The 25,697-nt window shown below is 40.7% G+C and overlaps 1 protein-coding gene across 3 annotated transcripts in view; it reads right to left on the minus strand.

Moving 5' to 3' along the window:
• Positions 1-25,697, minus strand: part of DNAJC10 (DnaJ heat shock protein family (Hsp40) member C10) — a 111,328-nt gene that overhangs the window by 23,833 nt on the left and 61,798 nt on the right. For all 3 annotated transcript variants that reach the window (XM_033946185.1, XM_033946186.1, XM_033946188.1), the window contains exons 12-19: positions 22,600-22,713; positions 21,433-21,547; positions 14,440-14,567; positions 11,458-11,574; positions 8,178-8,279; positions 7,242-7,397; positions 5,446-5,579; positions 2,461-2,514 (exon numbers count right to left, since the gene is read on the minus strand). In XM_033946185.1, coding sequence (XP_033802076.1) covers positions 2,461-2,514; positions 5,446-5,579; positions 7,242-7,397; positions 8,178-8,279; positions 11,458-11,574; positions 14,440-14,567; positions 21,433-21,547; positions 22,600-22,713 — 920 coding nt within the window. The remainder of the gene's footprint in view (positions 1-2,460; positions 2,515-5,445; positions 5,580-7,241; positions 7,398-8,177; positions 8,280-11,457; positions 11,575-14,439; positions 14,568-21,432; positions 21,548-22,599; positions 22,714-25,697) is intronic.

Genomic DNA, 25,697 nt, shown 5'->3' on the forward strand with positions numbered 1-25,697 from the left:
TTTGGAGGTTCGCTGTAATCTGTGAGAGCGACTTCGACACATGCACAGAGCCAGTTTGGGGGAAGCCCGAACAGCTGAGCAGCAAGGGAAGCCCAAAGCAGCCTCTGGCCACTCAGCTGTTGGGCTTTAAAAAAAAAAATCATACAGATGTTGTGAGTGTGTACTACTCCCCCCTCCCCACCACTCCCCGATATCAAAAATCCAGGAGAGATGCCCCCTCCCTCCTACCACTGTGAAGCAATCCCCCCACCACGACCTACGGATCTAGACTAGAGAGTTGCGCGGGAACAAAAATCCGCCTGTCGCCACAAGTATCCCGAAAAATTCTGAAGTCGTGAAAGCCTTTCCAAAAACCTTTGGTGTGTGTTCGGGAGGAGGGCATTGTTTGCACTCCTGTGGGCTCTGCTCTCACCTTCCTCTCTGCTGGTCCCGGTACCTGCTGCAGGATAGTCTGGCTCCGGAGCACACTGTGGCTGCTGACTCTTTCCCGCATTCTTCTGTTGCACAGCCGCAGTGAGTGCTGGTGCTTAATCACAAGATCCTTGATTTGGTGAAAGGGGGGGGGGTGGTCTCATGCGTTACCAAGGCTCATTCCACCAATCTGAGAGAAAGAGCTGGAGCCCGATGGCCAATCAGGAGCACCTCTACAAGGAAGTGCTTCTGATTAACCATCAAGCTCCAGCTCTGTCTCCCCAATTGTTGGATGTATGGCAATCAGCAACTGGATCAAGGGAACATTAGGTAGGCCTAACCCCGGTTCCATCCCTGTGGGTCTAGGGGGGATCCCTGTGGGAATACTGTGTGTGTGTGGGGGGATCCCTGTGGGATTCCCGCAATCCTCATTCCTGTGCAGACCTCTAGTCTAGACCTGTCGGCTTTGCCAGGTCGGTCCTACAGACCAGATTCTGGCATGCAAGTTTAGGGCATCTATCGGATGCCTTGTTTTAAAATTAATGACTTCATTTGCATGCCAGAACCGGAGATTGAAGGACCGCATGGAAAACCACATTTATTTAAAACACTAGCTGATGCCCCGGCGTTGCACGGGTATTTAATTATAGCAATAACACTGTAAATGGATTCAAATAAAGATACTTTATAGTGGTGAATGAAATTATTTTTTTACAGCGTAATAAAAAGTACAATATTCAAATTATAATGTGAAATATTTGACAAAATGAGTACAATACAACTAACGCAAAACGTGATTATAAACAACATTTTTAGTTTCACCTCCTGGAGCAAGAACATATAAATTCTTGGGTGAACCCACCCTTGAGCAAGCAACATAGAGTTGTGGGCCGCGAGACCCCCAGAACATATCACCCCAGGTAGTGAGGGATCTGCATACCATGTTTCGTTCAAATCGGTCAAGCCGTTTTTGAATTACTGTGAGAATGGCAGCTTTTTACATTTTTTCCATTGACATGAATGGGTGAAATCTGATTTTCTGTTTGTAGCTCCGCCCACGTGTGCAGGTGGGCTGCGAGACCCCCAGAACATATCACCCCCGGTAGTGAGGGATCTGCATACCAATTTTTGTTCAAATCGGTCCCACAGCTTTTTACATTTTTTCCATTGACTTGAATGGGTGAAATCTGATTTTCTGTTTGTAGCTCCGCCCACGTGTGCAGGTGGGCCACGAGACCCCCAGAACATATCATCCCAGGTAGTGAGGGATCTGCATACCAAGTTTCGTTCAAATCGGTCAAGCCGTTTTTGCGTGATCGCGGCACATACACACACACACATACATACCTCCGATTTTATATATATAGATTTATAATCTGTTTTTAACCAAAGTGGCTCACAAATAACATACACAGCATCAAAGACATACATGTCTACAAATATCTAAATAACAAAAGTAAATAAATAAAACAAATTAAAATAGGGGTAATATCTCATCATATCTATCAGAAAGGAAAGTTACATCATCATAACCAGGGAAAAGTACCTCTAGCAAAAAAAATGAGCCCATTTAAAGTATCGGGTTGGCAAATACGATCAGTTGCTAAACCAGTCAAACCAGTTTAGCGACGATCGTTAGACCATCAGAGGCTTTAGTGCATCTAGCCCATGGAGTCAGTTTTGTATCATCTCCAGGTCCTCTGTTTCAAAGTAGAGAATGACATGGTGACAAAATTCATCACCGTTCCCGTCCCCGCGGATAACCGCGGGAAACCATCTTCATGTCATTCTTTAAGGAGAGAGGGAAGAATCAGAGTATGAATGGCCACAACAACTGACCCACAAGTTTGTTTTGAAGAATGCTGGTGTAGAAGGACTGAGGTTGAAATAGACACTAGAAAATGACATGGGATTATTTCCCGCGGTTATCCACGGGGACGGGAACGGTGATGAATTTTGTCACTGTGTCATTTTCTATTTCAAAGGTCTTGAGTGTTCTCCCTGAGCCGTCAGGCAGACTTGCAAACATCTCTAAATAAAATAACTCACCCCAAAGCCCAGTTCCTTAGTGAATAAGAATCCCGATGCCAGCTACTGTATTTACTTTGAAAAGAAAAAAAAGACACAAATAAATGAAAGAGCAAAATAGGTACAACCTGCATTCTATGACTCTCCTGCATCTTGTGTTTCCAGAGTGGTAATTCAGAGGATTCTGGAAAATATAGGACTTAAAAAATGTTCTTAGACCTTGAGGCATAATAACAGTTCTGTGCTTTATCTACAGCAGGGGGTTTCAATCCAGTCCTCAAGACACACCCAGCTAGTCAGGTTTTCAGGATAGCCACAATGAATGTGCATGCCCTAATTTGTATGCACTACCCTCACAACCCTGAGGACTGGACTGATAATCACTGATCTACAGCAATAAGCAAACTGTGTATTCTTCTGGTAATGTGTTTCTGTTCACTTGCTGTTAAACTAAGAACAACTTTGTAACTATGGATCAATAAAAATATGAACATATGGTGGAGCAGTAAAATCTGATAGTGGTATGAACTATTAATGGGTATTCAAAGCACCAAGGGTCAGAAGGAGCGAGTATCTTAGATCCCATTAGCTATAGATTTGAATTCTAATTATTTACCAATTTGCTATCAAACTCCACTTAATTATGTGACTACCTTTCCTAAATTTCCCTATAGCAGTGGTTCTCAACCAGTCCTTGAAACACACTCAATCTAAGCTGATTTTCAGGGCTATCCACAATGAATATACACAAGAAAGAATTGTATTTAATACACATTCATTGTGGATAGCCCAAAAATAAAACTGTGTAGCGAGTTGCATTGCAATAGAAATTTCAACCATCCCCAATGGTATCTAACCCACACCTACTAAGATCCATTTCATCTCCATCTATCCTCACCTTCTATACCCCACCCAAACTTTCTCTAGAATCTGAAGGAGACTGCGAGTGTGTACACACATACATCACATATTAAGAACCTATTAAAAAAAAACAAACCAAAACATTTTTGGTAATTTTAGGCTTTGTAAGCTCCTAAAAACTTGGAGGGGCATAATAAAAAAAACGTCTAAGTCTCCTTTTGGCCTAAGTCCTTAAATGTTCAAAGCAGAAGCAGGGAAAGTGTCCATAACCAAAACAAACGTCCTTGTTTTGATTATGGCCTGCCTTTACTAAATGCCCAGATCACCACTACGTCTAAAAGTACACCCCCACGACATCTACACTTTTTGGCCATAATGAACCAAAAAAACGCCTAAGCCCCAAACGTCCAACAGAAGGGCTTTTAGGCGAAGGAGGAGCCAGTCCTTCGCCTAAAAGCTGGATTCTGTAACCGGTGTCTGTCAAAAACAACACCGGTTACAGAACCCCCCCCCCCCACAACAATCCAGGCAGGAGGGTGCCCAAGCCCTCCTGCCATGTCGAACCGCGACCCCCCCTCCCCGACAACATCGGGGCAAGAGGGAGCTCAAGCCCTATTGCCCCGCGGCACCCCCGAGAACAGAAAGCATAATCTAAGACATAACAAATTAAACAGAATACATCAAATAAAATAATAATACATTCCTTAATTACACTCAAGTCCTCATAAGTGATCCAAGAAGTAGAAAAAAGAGTTATTATTGAAGTATAATATTTATAATAAAGATATGTATAAACTACTGCTGAAACAAAGGACTTATTCATTCTATACAGTAGTTGTTGTTACACCATCCTTTTCCAAGCGTTTTAGGGAGAGAAAACTAACTAAATGAGAAGGATCTACAAATACATATTTAAAAGAACGGTATCTGATAATACACTTGCAAGGATACCGTAAAAAGAAGATACCCCCTAATTGGGACACCCCCGGTTTCAACATTAGAAATTCTCGTCTCCTCTTCTGTGTTTCTCTCGAAACGTCGGGGAAAATCTGTATTTTAAACCCCAGAAAGTCCTTAGTTCTATTTTAAAGAACAATTTAAGAATCCAATCTTTATCTGGAGATAACGCTACAGTCAATAATAAAGTAGCTGGAAAAGCTACTTCTATGTCGGATTTCTCCAAAAGTGCAGAAACATCCAAAGGACCTTCTTGCTGGTCACGATCCTGAATTTGTAATTGTGTTAACAATTTACATCTGATAAACTTTCCCAAGATTCCCTCAATCACTCCTCGTGATATAGTTTAACGCTACTTCATCGAGGTATTGGAAATACCAGAAAATTCCCTACCTCTCCTTACAAGGGTTTATTATTTACCTATGAAGTCTCAAGAAATTCAAAATAGCTATTTCTTAAGTTCATACAGAAAGAATGAGTGTTACAAGCCTCAGTCTGGTATTCTGGCCACCTCTCTAGGTATTCCATGCCTAATTCTGAGGCTTCAATAGCCTTTCTCAGTGCATTCTTAGCCTACATGTGAAACCTGTCGCAACTTCTTCCATCCCCATGGGAATCCTGCAAACCATACCCCCAGGATTTCCATGGTCCCCCATTCCCGTGCAGTTCTCTATGGCTGTGTTCTATTATAATACTTTTAGTTAAAAAAGCAGTGTAGGAGCCACCATATAGCAGCAGAGAGGAAAAAGAAACCCCAGGAGCTGATAATAAATCATTGCCTGTATACTGGTCGCAAGAAAAGCTATGCATGTTCTAGTTCTAATCAAATAAGTTGGTCAAGTGTTCCAGTCCATTCCAGAAGATGGAATGGGTATGTTATTGAAGTGAAGTGCTTTGTTTCTTCTTCTGAGGAATGGTTCACTTCAAGGATCCAGTTAAATGAACTGAGGCCTTCTCAGATCTAGTGTTCCTCTGCTCTAGGAAGACCATAGAGTACATTATCTCTCATTAAACGCTAGAATAAAACATTTCAAGCTCCTTGTTTCACCAAAGAAGCAAGAATCAATTTTTCTAGGCTAGCAGGTCAGTCCTACATTCCCAAGGATCAACTACTTGATGTTTTCCAGTAATGCAGTTTTAATCACAAAGAATGTTTCAACTAAAGCAAAAGCAGCTTGTAATACTCACTGATACTGTTGAGCTGTACCAGACTTCTGAGGGTACAATCGAATTTCAGGATATGCCTGTACATTTTCTTGTTGGCATAAGAAATTATATTTCTGACAATCCATACTACCAACACTGATCAATCCATTTAGAAACTAAGAAAGAAAGAAATTTTAGGATAATATTATGCCGAAATCTGTGCGTGATTTACCTTAATCATTGGCGTTCCTGGTGGAATTCTTCACAAAAAATGTGAAAATTCTGCACGCAATATTTTAAAATTCTACAAAGTTTATTTGGAGTGTTTTATATAGAATTCCCCCATCATAAGGCCTGAAATTCCTTTCTCAGGCTCCAGTCTCCTCAGTTCCCTCTCTCATTCCAACTGCAGTTCTGCCTCCCTCTAAATTCAAACATTATCCATAATTCTGTCTGTCTCTAAAGTCTTCTCACACAAGCAATACCCCAATCTCTCATTCTGCCTTCTCACCTTCCCAGCTGTCACTGTATCTTTACTTCCCTCAACCATAGCAAGTCTTCACCTTGCTGCTCCCACCCACATTACTCTGCCCCAACCCCCACCCACCATGATCAAGACCAAAAGAATCTCTTACTACCTTCCCACCCACCCATTTCTGGACTGGGTCACTCTCTTCTTTTCTCTCCTCCTCCTCCACCCCTATTTGCAGGTCCAGCATCCATGTCCTCTCCCCCCACCCATCTGCATCTATCTTACTCACACTCTGAATCCCCTCCGTGATCTAGCATCTCTCCTCTTCCCCCCCACACAGGTCCATTATCTTCTTTCTTATATGTGGCCCTCCCAAAGCAGCAGTGGTTGATTGGTAGAGGCAGCACTGTGAACAGGATGCTTGTGGGGCCAGGGCCTTTCTTCTGGCGTGTTGTCTGTCTAAAGGAAGTGACATCACAGACAGATGATACAGCAGAGAAAAGCCTTGGTGGGGCTAGCTATTACAGGTAAGAAGAGAGATGCCAGTCCTGCATGGGGGGTTGTCAGTCATGTCGTATCAAGTCAGGAGCTGAGCAGGAAGAAGAGCAGAAGGTCCTGGGAGAAGGGGAGAGTGGGAGATGATAGGTCTGGGTGTGCAGAATTCTACGCTGCACAGTTGTATGCCAGGAGTTAACTTTGGACAAGACTAGTAAAGCAAGCAAAGATGAGAACAAATCTAAAACATGACACAGTTAAGTGCCTCAGATTCTGAAGAGCAATGCACAGATAGATTATAAAACAGCCAACTATGGTCACAATTTAAATCTTAACTCATCTCCCAGGTACATAAAAGAGAGGATTTAACAGATCAAAATCTGCAATATAATTTTTTTCTCAGCTTTGCAGATTATGCCATGACTAAAATTAATTTCTTAGAAGGTAGGTAGGTTTCTGGATCAGGATTCAAACACTGGTATATACAAGTACAAACTTATTCCTGCCTAGGAGCAGGTGTAACTGTGTAGGAGCTTTCATGGAGGCTATTTTATAAAAGATATACAGGTGTATGTGTAGCCTATGTAAAATAGATGCAACATATGTGCTTTATCTGTTTAGGTACCATGTAATAAAAATTACACCCTTCATAGTTGCAACTGAGAACAAGACAAATAATTAAACAAAAGATTATCAGGCTACAACTTTTCATCTGTGCACAGTGACACATTACAACAAAATATTGTTCAGGATTTCCTCTTATATCAAAGGCCCCATCTAGCATTAAATACTACTTACTTAAGGTGACTGGTAAAATCTTTTATATTCTGTCCTGCTGTAAGAATAGTAGTAGGCTAAAGTTTCAATTTACCCTGGCCATCCTTTTCCACTCTGGCATTAATGCCTGGCATGGTCCACACCAAGGAGCATAGAAATCAACCACCCAGATTTCATCACGCTTTCTTCGGTTAACCAGTTCACTGAAGGTCTCCGGTGTTAGACTAACTACTGATGGATTCATAAGATCCTGCCAAAACAGGAAATATATCAATGCATGAGTTCTACAATACCCTTAGTTTAGAAACTACCTGTGGCAAGTATCCAGTTAAAAGACCATTCAAAAAAGTTCAGGTAAAGGGAGGAGCATTTCACACCAATTTGCCACAATCCTCAGACAGTTCTTCCTATGAGCTAGCACAGACATTTCAGTCTACTTCAACGTGGCAGGACTGATCAAAAAATTAAGCTAGATCTTTTTCTTTATACAAATATGGCTATGTAACTGTTTAGCTTTCAAGATCCTACATGGCATCCTCCCTCCCGTTATCCCACTCTTCTGGAACTCCTCTAACCCTAATTCCACTAGATCCTCCCAAAAACTGAAACTATCATTTCCCTCTGCAAAAGATATATCCCGCATAGGAAAACTAGGAACATCCTTCCCCTTTAGAACCACAGAACTCTGGAACAACCTCAAATCCCCGCTCAGAATTTCAAGCTCCCTCCAATCCTTCAGCAAACACCTGAAAATTTGGCTCTTTTCAAAAATCTAACACCTCCCGCTCTTTGGTACCTTGTCCCTCTTTATCTTCCTAGCTCCTTTCCTATAACCCTTCATTGTAGCTCCTTTTCAACCTAACCCTGTAAACCGTGCCGAGCTCTACGCTTGTGGAGATGGTGCGGTATACAAACCTAAGGTTTAGTTTAGTTTAGTAACTAAGGCAGAGAATGCTTACAACTTTTAGTATGCATCTGTTCTTGCAAACTGTTTGGCTACATTTTTGTGCTTGTAAGGATACATGCATACCTGCACAAACTCCAAGATCTGTTCTGCAGAGTGATGGCCTTCGTATTCATGAACATTTGACTGGTTGAATACTAAAGTTGTTGGATAGGCTCGAATATTATGCTGTTGAAGAACCACAAGAACAAGGAGAAAGTGAATAGAAAATAAGAAATTTTACTTTTTGCATCTAGATCTTCAAACTGTCAGCTCCCTCTCTAGATCCATACTTCGTGTACGAATGTGGATGATCTTACCTTTTCAAAACAAAAAAAGCAGTAATTCCACAACCAAATATCAAATACATAAAAAAAGTGGAATGAAACAAAAATTAACTTTGTCAATTCAATTGCACTGATAGATCATAAATGGAAGAAGGAAAACCTCAGACCGTTGAAACGAACCGGTCCCAATTTGTATTAGCCTTGTTCTGCTGTCCTGACTACAGATGCATCCGGGGTCAGAAAACACACACACACACACACACAGATAGCCAAAGAGATGTGTTTATTCAGACCAACATCACATATTTATAGTCACCCCCCCCCTTTGTATATGCCCCGTCACAAGCTAATAATGGGTGTAGCTTATAGGGAAAGATAAGTTTTATTTCTCATGAAAACAGGGAAAGGGGTGGGAAATTCCACAGCCAGTAGTCATAGTTACAGATAAAAAGAGACAATGTTTTTGTGATTTCTGCATAGCTAAATAAACTTATAAAGAATAAACCCTTACAACCGTATTGCTGCGTCTCACAACAGCCAAAGGCTATTGACGAATGCAATGTTATGGTTTCAATCATTGGTCCGCCGCCATCCTTTTTATATGAATGCAATAATTCATTAAGTGCTATAACTGATATATTTTTTTAAAATAGCAATTATAGCACTTAATGAATTATTGCATTCATATAAAAAGGATGGCGGCGGACCAATGATTGAAACCATAACAGTGCATTTGTCAATAGCCTTTGGCTGTTATGAGACGCAGCAATACGGTCTGAAGTTTTGCCTTCTTCCATTTATGATCTATCAGTGCAATTGAATTGACAAAGTTAATTTTTGTTTCATTCCACTTTTTTTGTGTATTTGATCTTACCTTTTCTCCAGAATTTCTCTTCAAATATTAATTGAATTCTAATTCTTTTACAATTAGTGAGCTATAATTTGGAAGTGTTACTGCTAAAGCATTAATACATTTTGAAAATGTAAAATGCTCAAGAGATAAAATGTCCCTCAACACAGGATTATCCATAACAGAAATTTGGGCACATCAATCCCCCAATCATAAATCCATTCTGATCAGTGAACTAGGATACGTCACCACACAGTTGTGACCTGCAGCACTCGCACTAGAATGGACATAGTGGGATTTCTCTCCTCTCTCCTTATAAATCTCCCAGAGAACTCCATTCCTCAGATTAGCTGCTCTTAGTTGTACCTTTGTCCTCCACTGTCAATTCCAGGCTTTGTTCCTTTCATCTAGCTGCCCCGTATGCCTGGAATAAACTACCTGAGTTTGTCTGTCAAGCCCCTTCCTTAACCTTGTTTAAAAGCAGACTGAAAACCCACCTTTTTAATGTAGCCTTCAATCCATAACCTTACTCCCCACTGCCCTAGCCAGCAGACTAACCATTCCTCTAACTGTATCTATGGCATCCTGTTTGTCTGTCTTATCTGTTTAGATTGTAAGCTCCTTCAAGCAGGAACTGTCTCCTTCGTGACTCTATACAGAGCTATATTCGTCTGGTAGCGCTATAGAAATAATTAATAGTAGTAGCAGTAGATAATAATAATAATAATAACTTTATTCTTTTATACCGCCATAACCAAAAGTTCTAGGCGGTTTACACTAAAAAGAGCTGGACAATCAGCAAAATACAATAATACAGTAAAAAATACAAATATTTGTAAAATAGAATTTCAATAATAAAACTCACTAAGTAATAAACTTATTGAACAAAGTGGTCTTAATTAATTTCCAAAAACTGCAATAGGATAACATAGCTTGCTGAATACATTTATCTAACCAAGATTGTTGCCTACCAGCTTGAAATGCGAGGGTCCTATCTAAGAAGATCTTATATCTAAACCCATTAACTTTTGGATAAGCAAATAAGTAGAAGTTTCTAGTTTCTCTTGATGGTCTATGCAACACAAAATGAGGAAAAAGGTACGCTGGAGACAATCCAGATATCAGCTTAAAGCAGATACAGGAAAATTAGAATAATTCTCTTGCCTCCAAAGGCAGCCAATGAAGTAAACGATAATATGGACTAATATGGTTATTCTTTTCTAAACCAAAAATCAATCGAACAGCTGTTCGATATTGTAAGAACCATTCAAATGCCAACCTAACAGCTAGAAATGACCTGATATCTCAAATTCTGAGGAGATCATCTCTAATGTGCTCTACTAGACAAGAAGCGTGGCTGTACTGGGGTTGAAAAAACCAGACTGGGGTTGAGCCAGAAAATTAACAAAAACTGTAGAGTTATAATTGCATTCAAGTATCCTTACAAAAATGAAAAATTGAGGAATACTGACTTTCACCTGGACAGATTCAAAACTTGGTCTCTGGTACATAGTTCCCATAAACGGGGTAATTTTGTAAAGATTCTACTAACCTTTAAAAGCCTTTTTACAAAACATGGAAAAGGCATTTTGTATAACGTGCATGGCTGCACATGTGTATATAAATAAGCATAGGTGTTATCAAAGATGTTGTGATGACTGCAGGTATTTTATAAAATACACCGAGTACATTATATCTGTATTAGAACAAATTAAATATCTATATCTGCATTTGGGTGCAATTGAGGCTGGAACCCAGAGTTTATTTTACAAAAGGTACATAGATGCCTTCATTGCTTCTCTCTAAAATACTTAAAAACAGGCACATTTTTTGACTTCTCACATACATGTCCCGATATAATATCAGGACCACAGAATGGATTTATACAGTATAAAAAGCCATTTCCTGGAACTCAATAACTGACTCTAACCTCTCTCCTTTTTATCCTGTATGGAGACAAACAAATGAAAATAAAAACTGGTTGTAGTAAAAAGTGTCACAAAGCAGGAAGAGTGGAAAAAGCTGTAAAAACTAACAGATAAATGTCTCATATAAAACAGCTGTTAATAACTTCTAAAGATGAGTAAAGTATATGACAACAGACAGCGCTTGTAAAAAATAGCCCAATGCGGCCATGTTTCAGCAAACAGAGAATAGCTACATTATCAGACAGAATGACATACAACTTTTCACATTTTATACATAAGAAAAGATAAATTTTGTAATTTACCACGTTGCAGAGCCCTTCATGAACTGTACAGTCTAGGGTACCAAACTTTAACTGGCCGCTCAGATGCTTGGAGGCTTTTCTTAACTCTGGCAGCAAGGCACGGCAAGGAGGACACCACTTTAAGAAAAATTTGTTATTTTAAAATAAACAGTCTCACTGCTTCACATCAGACAATGATTTTATTTTCACCAGAATTCCAACAGTTGAGTTGGACAATTTTACTTCCAACAAGATTCAACACCACAGGTATCTGAAGGATTCTCAGCTTCTCCCAAGGCCCACAAGATGCAGAAACATTCAGGGAAGAACACACAGGGGGCAATTTTATAACTGGGCAACACAGTTTAGGTGCACTGGAGTGTCAGTTCTATAACGGCACCGGTGTGCCAAGATGCTGTTATAGGATACTATCTTAAGCTAGTGTACCTACATTTAGGGATGCCCATTTGTGTCAAGCACTTAAATGCGATAGTTAAGTGTCATTAAAAGCATACCATGCTTATGGTCTGTCCATGCTCCTCCCGTGAATACTCCCATTGCATTTATGTACTAAGCAAGTTGAGTGCCTACATTATAAAATAGTGCAGAGTGTGTGGCTGCCCATTTACCCTTGTAAATATAAACTTACACAAATGACAGTATTCTATAAGTGTAGGTGACGTGACTGGTTACAGAACGAGGAGGTTAAAGGATAGAGGACACAACCCTGCTGTTCCTTTGTTCCTTGTGCATGGCCAGGATGTTGCCATTTTCAAGCAGAAGACCGCTAAAGCAGCACGGCTTTAACACAATTTCTAAAGCACAAATGTGATAACAGTTCCTATCTCACTCAAGTCTCTGAGGCAACTGGATCAGCAAAACCTGAGGCATCAGGCGTTCACACAGGGGAACGTTTTCACTGACTTTATGCTGCATCCGTGTTGGACTGAATTGTTCACCAAGGGAACTACGGATTGACTAATGGCTCCAGCTAATTACTTTTCAATAACTGCTTGTTGCTTAGCATTGCTTGGAATAAAGACCTTAAGTTTTGTAAGTTACAGGTGTGCCATATTATTAGACATTCACTGAGAATTGTGGGATACTAAAGAATCATAAAAAAGTGGGTCGGTGAGTGTGTATGATACAGAGACAATAGACTGCCCCATAAACAACAGACACCCAAGTATCCACCTTTAAATGGCATCTAAATAGATTGTACCATTGTATGGGTGAGTGCAGCCTAGTAAGAGTTAATACAGGTCATTGAATAAGTTGCAAGTTACTTGTGGTTGACTGTTAGTACCCTGGTTCTTAATACTGTGTGTGGTGCAGTGGTTAAAGCTACAGCCTCAGCACCCTAGGGTTGTGGATTCAAACTCATGCTGCCCTTTGTGATCCTGGGCAAATCACTTAACCCCCCCCCCATTGTCCCAGGTACATTAGATAGATTGTGAGCCCGCCAGGACAGACAGGGAAAAATGCTTGAGTACCTGAATAAACTCATGTAAACCGTTCTGAGCTCTCCCGGGAGAACAGTATAGAAAACTGAATAAATAAATAACCAGTGGTCTTTTCTGATTTATACTTATCTTGTTTAGCATGTATAACATTTTGTTGTTTTCATGAAATATATCTTTATGAATTATGTTTTTGAATTGCAAGTCACTTAAGGCAATCCTTAGGGATCATAAACGCAGGTTATAAATGTAACAGTAAATTATATAAATATAATCCCGAGTGGTATGAAGTACAATATCAACTATAAATAGCAAAATCCACTCAATAGGAGAAGTGCACTACACAGGAAAAGGCCTCAGAGATGGAGCCTACGCACAGTCATAGACTGGGAAATTCAGCGTAGCTTATCAGCTCCTAGCTCCAATCATTGGCCTAAAAACCTGTATTATATTATTTAATCTTTTTTGCTTATACCTAAATGAACCTATGTTTATAACTTATTCTTTAAAACATTTTTTGAATTTTTTGGGTTTTTTTAACAACAACCTAAAGGCTCAATCTTAAAACAAGAAAAGCAGGAAAAATTCTTGTCTGTGTTCTACCACCACTGAAAGTGTTTCAATGCACTCATCCATAAAACTGAGAACAAGTGTTGAGAGTACTACTTATCTGAAACTATTAGAAGCTTGAAAGCATGCCAGGGCAACAATGACTCAAAAGGGTGCCTCAAAAGGGTGCCGACGCGGCCAGCGTTTCGCGGGTCTATTTTTTCATCCGCTGCGTCAGGGCCAGTGTCATGGCATTGTAGATTTCCTCATCTGGGCACTCTTGAGTGGATTTTGCTATTTATAGTTGATATTATAAATGTAACAGAACATAATTTAAAGAAAGTCTTTGGGAAAGGCAAATGATTTCTATGTAATAATGCAGATTCTGGCACTAAGGGCTCCTTTTACAAAGGTGCGCTAGCGTTTTTAGCGCACGCACCGGATTAGCGTGCGCTACCCGAAAAACTACCGCCTGCTCAAGAGGAGGCGGTAGCGGCTAGCGCGCAGGGCATTTTAGCGTGTGCTAAGCGAGCGCTAAAACCACTAGCGCGCCTTTGTAAAAGGAGCCCTAAATGTATAGACGTGCCATTTGCCATTGACTTCACTTCCAAAACAATATCTAGGACTGCCCTGTTCAATAAAGATCAAGGAATATGTTTCTGTATTTCATGTGTAAAACTCAGGTCACTGTATTGCCTGAAAAATAAATAGTGTTGAACTGTTTCAAAAGATATAGAAGAATGATAATTTATTTCTACTTATCACCTTTCAGCCATTTCGATTACAGAAAGTCAACTACAATGACTTACACACTGCTAAGCATTTTTTAAAAGGAGAGCTAAATTATTATTACACAATTATAGTTGGATGAACTAAAGCAAAGAGACAAAAGTGACTTGCCTAAAGCCAACCAGAACTGGGAACAGTTTACTCTAGTACCCAAGTATTTAACTAGCTTTACTATGAAAAGACAAAGACATCAGCAAATACTTACAGGTGCAAAAAAGTCAACAAGCCATGGCTCCTTCTCCTTGCCAGGAAAGTTCTGAGGTCCAAGTGTAATAACATGGGAATTCACACTCTCTTTAGCAAATGCAACTATGTCATAGAGTATTTTCTTGCCTTTGAAAATTAAGAAAAAGTTAATATCATATACAGATTCATTAAGATAATGCCAGAAGTTCAACAACTTTAATGTGAATCATTTGATTAACTATGTCAAACTTTGGATAATAATAACCCCCCCCCAAAAAAAAACACACAAAAATAAAAACCAACAATGTTATACCTAGCTGTTCTAAGATGGCATCATTTTATAAGTGGATAATCATACTTGATAAATTGCTCATTTACATATGGTAGAATTACTGTGATTTATCGATGACTGCACAGAAAGACAACAATAACTCTTGTTATCAATTTCCCCCTCCCCCAACAGCCCATCTGAAGTACCCTACCCCCACCCACGAAACAAGAAACCAAAATATTAATGCCTATATAAGTATTCAAGAAGACCAAAAATATAAAAACACAGTATACATCTACCAGTTCCATAAGCCTATTAACTCTCCCTCCCCTCATAAGGTGCTATCTGGGATAATCAATCAACTGTAAGAATGATTATGCAAAGCTGTGCAACCAGAAAAATCAATAAAATATACAAGCAAGACGAATAGAACATGTCAAATAACTACAGTATGGACATAGTAAAATTGGTTGTCATCAGTTGAGAAAAATACAGGTGGAGTAACAGCTTTGCCCCTCTCCCCCGTCCTACTGTGATTTTAAAAGGGGCACCAATTCTATAAGGGAAAGTAGGCACCTTGCAGAATCACTTTTAGAAGTCTCAGAAGCTGGTGCAGATGCTCAAGGCTAACTTGATAAAGAATGCATGTACATTACATTAGAGATTTCTATTCCGCCATTACCTTGCGGTTCAAGGCGGGTTACAAAAGAGATTAAAAAACAGAGGGTTACAATAGAAGAACATTTGTCCTTTCTAGAGAGGTAAAGAGTAGGTTATGTAGGTTCTGTGTAGCGGGAAGAGGGAGGTGGAAGTACGGTAAGTTTGAAGTTAGGGCTGTTTCAGGAATTCCTTGAAGATTGTAGTTTTTATTTCTTTTCTGAAGTTATGGCTGTTTCAGGAATTTCTTGAAGAGTATAGTTTTTATTTCTTTTCTGAACGTCTTGTAGTCTGGCGTCGTTATCAGTAGACTGGAGATTTGGTTAACTAATTTAGCTGCTTGAGTGGCCAGGAGGCCATCATATAGTTTTTTCCGTTTTACTTCTTTGATCGAGGGGTGTGTGAATGGGGTGTGTGTTTCTCTATGTCTGATTGAGGTGGTTTGGATGAGGCGGTTGTTCAGGTAGGTTGGGCTGTCTCCGTTTAAGGCTTTAAATAACATACAGTAGAATTTAAATAGTATTCTTTCTTGGATTGATAGCCAATGTGAGTTGATGTATTCTTCTGTAATATGGTCGTGTTTTCTCAATGAGTAGATGAGTCTCAGAGCTGTATTTTGGATTGTTTGTAGTTGTTTAGTCATTGTAGCAGGGCAGGGGAGGTAGAGGATGTTGCAGTAATCTAGTAGACTTAGGATTAGGGATTGTACTATAAGCTGGAATTGTGTTTTTTTGAAGAATTCCTGACTTGTCTTAGGTTTCTCATCACTGCGAAGGATTTCTATATTGTTTCATTTATTTGTGGTTGCATGGTGCAGCATCGGTCTATAGTCATTCCTAGTAGTTTTATGTAGTTTGAATGGGATAGTTGATTGTGCTAATTTCTATATTGGTTATGGTTGGGACTTTGTCGTTTTCGAGGAAGATGAATTTAGTTTTGTCTGTGCTGAGTTTCAGTTTGTGATCTTTCATCCAGGTTGCTACTGTTTCTAGTGTTCGGTGTAGTATGTTTGTCATGGCAGTCTTTGGTTGATCAAAAGGTAAGAGAATGGTAATGTCATCTTCATAACTGTAGGTGGTGATGCCTAGATTATCTAGGTATGCTTTGAGAGATGCAGTGTATAGGTTGAAGAGAGTAGGGGATAGTGGGGATCCTTGTGGTACGTCGCAAGGGTTGGACCAAGGTTCAGATTTTTCTTTATCTGATTTTACTCTGTATGTTCTGGATTTTAGGAAGCCTTCAGACCAAGAGTATACTTTATCTGAGATCCTATTGCATCCAAGATTTGCAGTAGGATGTTATGGTCTACCAGGTCAAATGCTAGTTGTAGGTCTAGTTGTATGAGAAGCATTTTTTTCCCTGTGCTGAGGTGTTGTCTGGCTGTGTCAATGAGGGAGCCTAGTAATGTCTCTGTGCTGAAGTTGGATCTGAAGCCAGATTGCATGGGGTGAAGTATATTATGGTCATCTAGATAGTTGGTGAGGTGTTTGGCTACTAGTCCTTCTGTCAGTTTGACATATAGAGGTATTGAGGCAATTGGTCTGTAGTTGGATGGTTGGTCTGTTGGTCCTTTTGGATCTTTTTGGATTGGGGTGATGATGATTTCGCTGAGGACAGTTGGAAAAAGGCCGTCAGCGAGCATGGTTTGTATCCATTGCAGAAGTAGAGTACGGAATTTTGGGCTGGAGGTTGTAAGGAGATATGATGGGCAGTGGTTAAGGTCACAGGATGCGTGGCTGCACTTTTTGTAGAGTTTATTGAATTCAGACCATTGTATGTTGGGGAATTGAGACCATGTTCTGTCAGCTGCAGTTGATTCTTTATCTGTGGGAAGAAGTGTGAGTTTGTTTAGGTGGGATGGGGTACAATTGAGGGTGGCTCTGGCATTTGTAATTTTGTTCTTGAAGTGTTCTGCTAAGAGGGTGGCTGAGGGGAGTGAGGTATTGTTAGTGGTCATGTAGGGTTTGGTGTCTGTTAAGTCTTTTAATATTTGGAATAGTTTTTTGGTATCTTGGGTTTCTGTGCCTATTAGATTAGTGTAATGTGTTTTTCTCTTGTCCTTTAGTAGTATTTTGTATTGTTTGTTCGTTTTTTTCCAGGCAGTTTTCGTGTGATCTAGATTAGTTTTTCTCCATTTTCTTTCTAGTCGTCTGCATTGTCTTAAGTAGGAGTAGTTCATTGTCAAACCATTGATCTGATCTTCTGCTGATTCTAGTTTTGGTTTGTAGTGGGGCTAGTTCATCAAGGATGTTGGTAGTCAGATTGTTCCACTGTGAGATGAAGTCCTTGGGGGTCACAGTCCTGGATTGTTTCATCTATTTTTGTCCAGAATTTGGGGGGGGGGGGTGTCGATGTGTTTGCGTGAGGTGTAAGTTATTTTTTGGGGTTTAGGTATGGTTTTGTTCTTGGTCCAGTTGATGTTAAATGTGTATGTGCAGTAGTCTGAACAGAGGGATGGAGATCAGGTTCCATTAGGTGTTTGAATTTCTGGGGAGGATGATTGATGGGTCATGAAGGCTGTGATGTCAAGTTGGTGTCCTTTTTCATGCGTGGTTTGAGGGTTTAGGATTTGGAAGGATAAGGCATTGAGAAAAGATAGACAGTTTTCTGCTGGTTTGGATGCTTGGTCTTCAAGGTGTATGTTTAGGTCTCCTAGGATGAGGTTGTATTTTGCTGTTAATGAGTTTTAGGTTTTCAAATTCAGGTCTTACTGTGGTCCAGTTTCCTGGTGTTATGTAGCAAAGCATGCAGTTTAGTGAGTTTTTTAGAGTGGTGCTTGAAAGATGGCAGGCAAGGAAGTCCATTTGTGGGGTGGATGTTTTTTCGAGTATATTTAGGGTTAGGGAGTTCTTGATTAAGATTGCTAGTCCTCCTCTTTTTTTTCTCTCTGCAGGTCACTGTTATTTTGTATCCCTGAGGGCAAACTTCTGTTATTCTAGGATCTGCGTCTGAGGTTAACCAGGTTTTTGTGAGGAAAAGGCAGTCTAGGTTTTTGGTTTTTGTCCAGTTTTTTGTGTGTTCTGTTTTAGGTCCTAAGGCTCTGATGTTTAAGTAGGCACATGCTAGGGTGACGATATCTGTACCTTATAATATTTTATAAAGAACACATTGACATGTCCATCCCACTTAAACTCCACCCATGTGAATGACCACCTGCAAAGAACCCACCATCAAATACTGGCACATATTTACTTTATTCTTTATCCTCCATGGTGCTTAAAGTTGGATGCACGAATGCATGCCCAATTATTGGGTATATTGTCAGGAACTGGAAAAGCTTTTTTCAGCAAGATTACAGTATTTCAAAGGGCTCTATTGTCTGTATTAAGTGGTATACCTTGAAAGGCAGATATGTTATCTGATTCACAATAAAAATATATGATTTACTCCTGATGTTTTGGTGATTTTAGCACCTACATGTTGTGCTAAGTTATAACTTTTTGAAAAAGTTCAAATGTTTTTACACCCGGTATTAACTTTTGAATAAATCACCCTTTGAGCCTTTTGAAGCTGCTACACTGTTTCTTTTCATGTCTGCTAAAAGATAAGTACCAATTGGTAATAACAAGCACTAATTGGCACCAATAAGCTGTTGCAGGCGTAACTGACTTACACTTCCTATTCTTACCTTAGAGCAGTGTTTTTCAACCTTTTTACACCTATGGACTGGCAGAAATAAAAGAATTATTCTGTGGACTGGCATCGGTCAGTGGACCGGCGGTTGAGGAACACAGGGCTAAGTCGTGGGCCAGACCCGCCCGTCTCTACCCAATCTCCACTCCAGATCCCTCCCCCATAAGAGTACTAATTGCACCTTGCACGTCCCGTGCCTCATCTGGAAGCCTTCCCTCTGACGTTGCAACGTCAGAGAGAAGGCTTCCGGTTCAGGCACAGGACGCCCGTAGGAGCCACGGCCCATGGCTTTGTGCACTGAATCAGTGAGGAAGAGGGAGCTGGCTCGAAGATAACACTGCATCGATCGCACCGTGGACCGGCGGTTGAAGAACACTGTTTTGGGCCTGATGCACGTGCTGGCCCTGTGGACCGGCAGGAAATTTCTGTGGACCGGCACTGGTCCATGGACCGGTGGTTGAAGAACACTGCCTCAGAGGACAGCAAGTGCAAATGGAGACAGCTGAAGAGAGATGCCCCCCACAAGACTGAGGACAAGCCTCTAGGCATTGACATTTCAGACCTCACCCCAGTGAAGTAGTTGATCTACAGCAGGGGTGTCCAACCTGCGGCCCGAGGGCCATATGTGGCCACGTGAAGTATTTTGTGCAGCCCTGGTTGAGGGCGATGCAGTGTTTTCCTCTGCTGCCCCCAGTGTTTACCGTCTTGCTGTAGCGTTTGCGCATTTGTGCAGCCCCAGAAACATTTTTTCTGGCCAATGCGGCCCATGGAAGCCAAAAGGTTGGACACCCCTGATCTATAGCCTCCTCCACCAGAACTTATCTTGCATGCACTTTCCTATTGTTTGAAGTAGGTCCAAACGTTTTATCTGTGCTTTATTATGACACTTGGATTTTATCCAGTATCCCTTGTTTTTATATGTTTTTACGTTTTAATATGTTTTTATGTAATTTTATATTGTACACCGCTTAGAAACCTGATTAAGCAGTTTAAAAAATCTTTTAATAAACTTGAAACTTGAGAGGCACAGGAATGCCACAGACATCCTGAGGAGGAGGAGAACGTGGCGCAATGGTTAAAGCTACCGCCTCAGCAGCCTGAAGTTTTGGGTTCAAACCCCATGCTGCTCCCTGTGACCCTGGGTAAGTCACTTAATCCTCCACTGCCTCAGGTAAATTAGAAAGATTGTGAGCCCACCAGGACAGATAGGGAAAATGCTTGAACTACCTGTATCTAAACCACTTTGAGTGTGGTTGTAGAGCTGCAAAAAGGTGGCAATCCATTTCCCTTATTCCTGTGCACACTTTATGGAATATAGTCAAACCTCGGTTTGCGAGTGTTTTGCAAGACGAGCAAACACAGCAAACTTTTGACTCGTAAACCGAGTGTTGACTCGATTTGTGAGCACCCCCTCCGATAACCAGCATCGCTCCCCCGCGCTTGCAAAGGCCCCCGCGCAAAACGGCCCCTCCCGCCCGAACAACTAAACTTATCCCCCCCCCCCGTCTAGCGCAGGCACAGATCGTGTGCCTAGAAGATCTTCTGGCTGCCTGCCTTGAGCATGCATCTGCGCATGCTCAAGGACTTCTAATTCTCCCTCTTGCCGAGGGGGGGGGGGTAAATGTATCAAAGTGAGTTTCCATTATTTTCTATGGGGAAACTCGCTTTGAAAAACAAGCATTTTGGATTACGAGCATGTTCCTGGAACGGATTATGCTCGTAATCCAAGGTGCCATTGTAGTTGGATTTGCATGCCGAACAGCTGCTTTTAGGTGCCAGCATTTTACACTAGCCATTGACATGACATAAGTGGCTGTGCCTAAAGTTTGGAGAATAACTGTGGACTCTGTAACCAGTTTTTTCGGTGTCTCATTTTCAGAGCCATTCATAGAATTCCTCCATAGTGAACCCAAATACCATATCTTCAATAAGCCATTGTACTTGGCTTTTAATATTCTGTATCAACTGCGCACTGCTGTCCTCTAGTCCAACAAATTATTTTAAGGATGCTTCTTGAAAAGCAAAAATATATTAGAAAATTTGGAATGATGAAAAGTAGTAAGAAATGATAAAATATAATAAAAACACGGATACAAATCAGACATAAGAAATTCCAAAGTAGAAGAGACAGCCAAAAACACACATCCATGGCTTTTATAGCACTTTTCAACCGTTCACTTAAACAGAAGCCACACAGGAAAAGGTGTTAATAAAAGTGCTTTTGGTGAAAGTTTGCATTTATGCTGACAATCACCGATTGGGTTTCAATGAATTCTAGTAGGGTAAAATCTAGAACCATACTTGGCTTTCACAGGAAATCTACATGCAATTTGGTCCGTATCAATAACATGTAATATGTATTGAGCCTCTGGATAGATAGATTGAATCACTTCATGACTGCTAAAAAGCACTATAGAAATGCACACAGTTCAAGCAGAGATATTGGTTTACCATGATGAATTTCATACTCTTCTATCCCTTTTCCCTTAAAGATGGCTGCACATGGCTGATGAAGAAACAAATTTCTGCAGGTATCTTGTGCGGAATGGCAGTCAAATTTTCCAACCTAGGAAATGGACAGCTGCAGTTTAATTCTCCAAAAAAAGAAAAAGAGAGACACCCATGATAAGCTGATCTTTAAAACTTCTAGAACTCGTTTATAAAAGAGAGGACCTACATTTCTGAATCATGAGAATGGCGCACTTAAAAATTGACTGGGGAGTTTTAAGAGGCAGATAAAGGCAGTTTGAGGAGTGGTGTGGCAGCTGCAAGAATAATTTGTTGAGTGTGGAGCAGTCATAAGGCGGATGGAAGAGAGTTTGGAATCCCACCTTTTAAACTGCATCCCCGTTCTCTAATTACTACATTTCACTCAATATAATTATCTATACTACCAAAGTCAGAAATAATTTCCCATAGAAATGTACTGAGCCATGTTTTTTGGGGGTCTCATTTCTTTGGAACCCCTGATTTGACTTGGCCTATTTTTGAGCCCATTGTGACTTTTTATGGGTTTTTCCCACATGCCAAGTTTCATCCCATTCTGTCAAATTCTAAGAGTTATTTTTTGTCTCTAGACAGACGTTCTTGAATCTTTCTTTTTAATTCTTTCCAACTTCCACTGGATTGGGAAAAATAAAAATTCACTGATTTCAACAAAGACTTGGCTCTTTCACCAGACCTTCAACACTCACTAAGGGTTTTTACTCTGTCTGTGAGTCTTCCTCCCTACTTCCCCATTTCTCTATATCCATTTTGCTCATCAATCACCCTGTCCCTGGTGTCTTTCCCTCCCTTTTTTTCCTGAATGCAGATATGCTGTTGCATGCTGTAATCCTTTTCTTGAAGTACTGTAGTTCTTTTCTGTCTTTTTTTAAGTCTGTAAACTGTCTTGTCCAGAGTCAGTTAAGGCAGTACAACAAGTTCAAAATAAACAAACATCAAACATTCATTCATTTCCAAAAATCTAAGAAAATGGACTCGCTCATCAAAAAACTAAATTGTAAAGTCTTAAGTGCTTTCAAAGTGCTGCACTAAGAGAGCTCTCTTGTGAAAGATCCCTACAAGCCATGAAGGAACTCAGCTCTTCAGAAAACTTGTATACGAATGCATGCTTACCTCTATATGTTCGCCTTTAAGTAAAACTTTTAACTTTTTGTACTCCAGCACATCTGACTTTTCATCCTCACCAAATATAAAGAAAAGAAGCCATCGGTGATGAGCAACTTTTTCCTGAAATAGGCCAAAGATAAAAACACACTTAAAGTCAGATTTTGTAGAACAAACATACAGAAACTAATGGTGAAACAAACCTGATAATCTAACGGCATCTTCTATACTATTTGATGCCCTACAAACTTTAACTGAAATTCCCTCTAAGATGTGTGGGAATCCAATTCCTTGTTTGTACAGGGGAATCGGGTCCCTTGAGCATTCTGCTGACGTTGTCTACCCAATGAGATGGCCATCAGAATATTGCTACACCACTTCAAAATAGGAACATGGGTAGTGGACGCCAATACACTTTAGACAGAACTTCAGTCATAAAACTTGCTCACAACCCATTCTTACAGACATTTTAGAAGACAATTGAAGACCTATCTTTTTTCTAAGCACTTGACTGATTAACTAACCATCTTATTTTATGTAATATACTTACTTTTATAATCTTTTGTAAACCGCGTTGGAACTTCTGGTTATGTGGTTAATAAGCACACTGTTATGTTATGTTATTTTCATCATGCTTTCCTAGATTACACCCAAAACAATTACTGGTTTCCCTTTACTTTTGTGTCCTATGCTACTAATACGCATTGGGCTTTTTTATGTTGTTCCGTAATCAACCCCTGCTTGGCCTCATAGGCGACTGAAACTGGATGTTATCTATGTTTTAATGCTGATGATTATATTTTATTTATTTGTTCACTGGCATGATATATTCGTAAATAGTGGTATGCCATGTTACCTAAAAATTATATAAAATAATTGGCAAATATTGTAAATCATCTTTATATTCATACCTGAAAATGTAGATACATACAGCAATGTCCACATAGCAAATATCAATCCTAACCTGTTACTAATGCTAGCCTACAGAAAATGCAAAAAGTAAACATGCTTTAGGTGCAGAACTGTTTTTGCTGCATGCTACCACCAGTAATAATGGCTAATAATGTTCTAAGAACATAAGAATAGCCTTACTGGGTCAGACCAATGGTCCATCAAGCCCAATAGCCCATTCTCACGGTGGCCAATCCAGGTCACTAGTATCTGGTCAAAACACATTTCCTAGGCCCACTTTTATATTATTTGTACTTCATTTTCCTAGGCCCATTTTTGTATTATTTGTACTTCATTTTTCTGGGATAGAAAACAAATTAAATAAATACAGTGGAACACCGATTATCTGGACTAACCTCGGCACCCTGACAAGATAAGGCAGCATCCCCCCTTCCTCCCTGAACAGGCACCACCAACCCCCTCCCAGACCCAGAGAAAAGACCCCCAGGCCTACCTTGTTTCCCTGGAAGTCTAGCAGCATCACTGGGGCAGGAGCGATCCTACTTGCTCTTGCCCATGCTCTGTCAGTGACAAAAATAGCTGCTGAAACTTCCAGCGGCAGTCTCATGAGGCTACTCATAGCCTTGCGAGACTGCCCTTGGAAGTCTTGGCAGCTATTTTCTTCAATGACAGAGCATGGGCCTGTTCAGGGAGGGAGAATGCTGCCTTTTCTTGTCGGGGGGTGGGGTGGGTGGGTGCGCTGAAGATATTTCTTTATTAACAATTATTAAAACCAAAGAAAAAAAAAATTTATGTCCAATCATTGGTGGGGGAAGGTCTCCTGGTTCGGGGAGCAGGGGCGCTGGGCTGATGACCCCTGAAGCAATCTGGATAATTGGAGTTCGGATAATCGGCATTCCACTGTAAATAAGAAACAGGCAGTGGTGTAGCCATGAGCGAGTCACAGTGTGGGCAGGAGTTCACCCATAAGAACATAAGAATAGCCCGGGATGATTCTTTATTCAGGGTCAAATCTCATTGGACCCCCCCGGGGCCCATGGATGCTCACATCAAAGTATTCCGTGATTTGATATTACGTGATATTGATCAGCTTGGACAGGTTCCTCCTGGTCGTCACTTTGTCAATATGACCAGGGTGCAACAGCTTGCTCTGGAGTCCCTTAGAGATACCCCTGACTTGGATATCAAACCCGCTGATAAGGGCGGAGCTGTGGTCGTTCAATCTTTGACCCAGTACAATGCTCAGGTGGATGCGCATATCTCCAACGCAGACTGGTATAGTAAACTTGACGGGGATCCCTCCCCCGCTCTGCGTCAGGAGATTGCAGTTGTGGTGCAGGAGGCACTGCAGAATAACATTATCACCAAATCTGAGGCCAAATATTTATCCCAGGCCCCCAGCCGCAACCCCCACTTTTACACTGTACCCAAAATTCATAAAACTCTCAACGACCCCCCGGGTAGACCCATTGTGTCGCTCCGGGGTACCATCCTCGAACCCTTGTCTAAAATGGTTGACCATTTTTTGAAACCCCAGGTTGCTCAAGCACGGTCTTTTGTATTGGACACCACCAACTTTCTCAATAGAATTGATATTATCCAGGTGCAGCAGTCCGATCTTCTGGTAACCATGGATTTGGAAGCTTTATATAGCAATATACCTCAGACTGAAGCCTTAAAGATTGTTGAACATCATCTATCTACGGGGCCTCACCATCGTATAACCAAAGCTTTCCTCATGCAATTGGCCACCTTGGTGTTACAAAAGAATTTTTTTGAAGTGCGTGGGGAGTTTTATCTCCAAACGCACGGGGTAGCCATGGGTACAGCCATGGCCCCCAGTGTGGCTAATCTTTATGTCACAAATTTTGAGGAACGTCTGTTATATCCATCTGTATGGATGATCCATATCGCCATATGGCTCCGTTTTATTGATGATGTGTTCCTTATTTGGACTGACACCAAGGCCAGGTTTTATGAGTTTTTGACTTGGCTTAACACTCTTGATAGGCATTTAAAGTTTACTGCCACGGTCAATACAAGCAGTGTCACCTGGATACCAGGGTTAGCAAAGAGCAGGGTAAACTGGTTACTACTGTGTTTCGCAAACCTACGGATCGGACTTCATATTTACATTATACCAGCTGCCATCCTGTCCGGTTGCGCCAGTCGGTGCCCGTGGGGCAATTCCTCAG

The sequence above is a fragment of the Geotrypetes seraphini genome, chromosome 5 (genome assembly GCF_902459505.1).
Source record: "Geotrypetes seraphini chromosome 5, aGeoSer1.1, whole genome shotgun sequence".
NCBI classification, from domain to species: domain Eukaryota; kingdom Metazoa; phylum Chordata; class Amphibia; order Gymnophiona; family Dermophiidae; genus Geotrypetes; species Geotrypetes seraphini.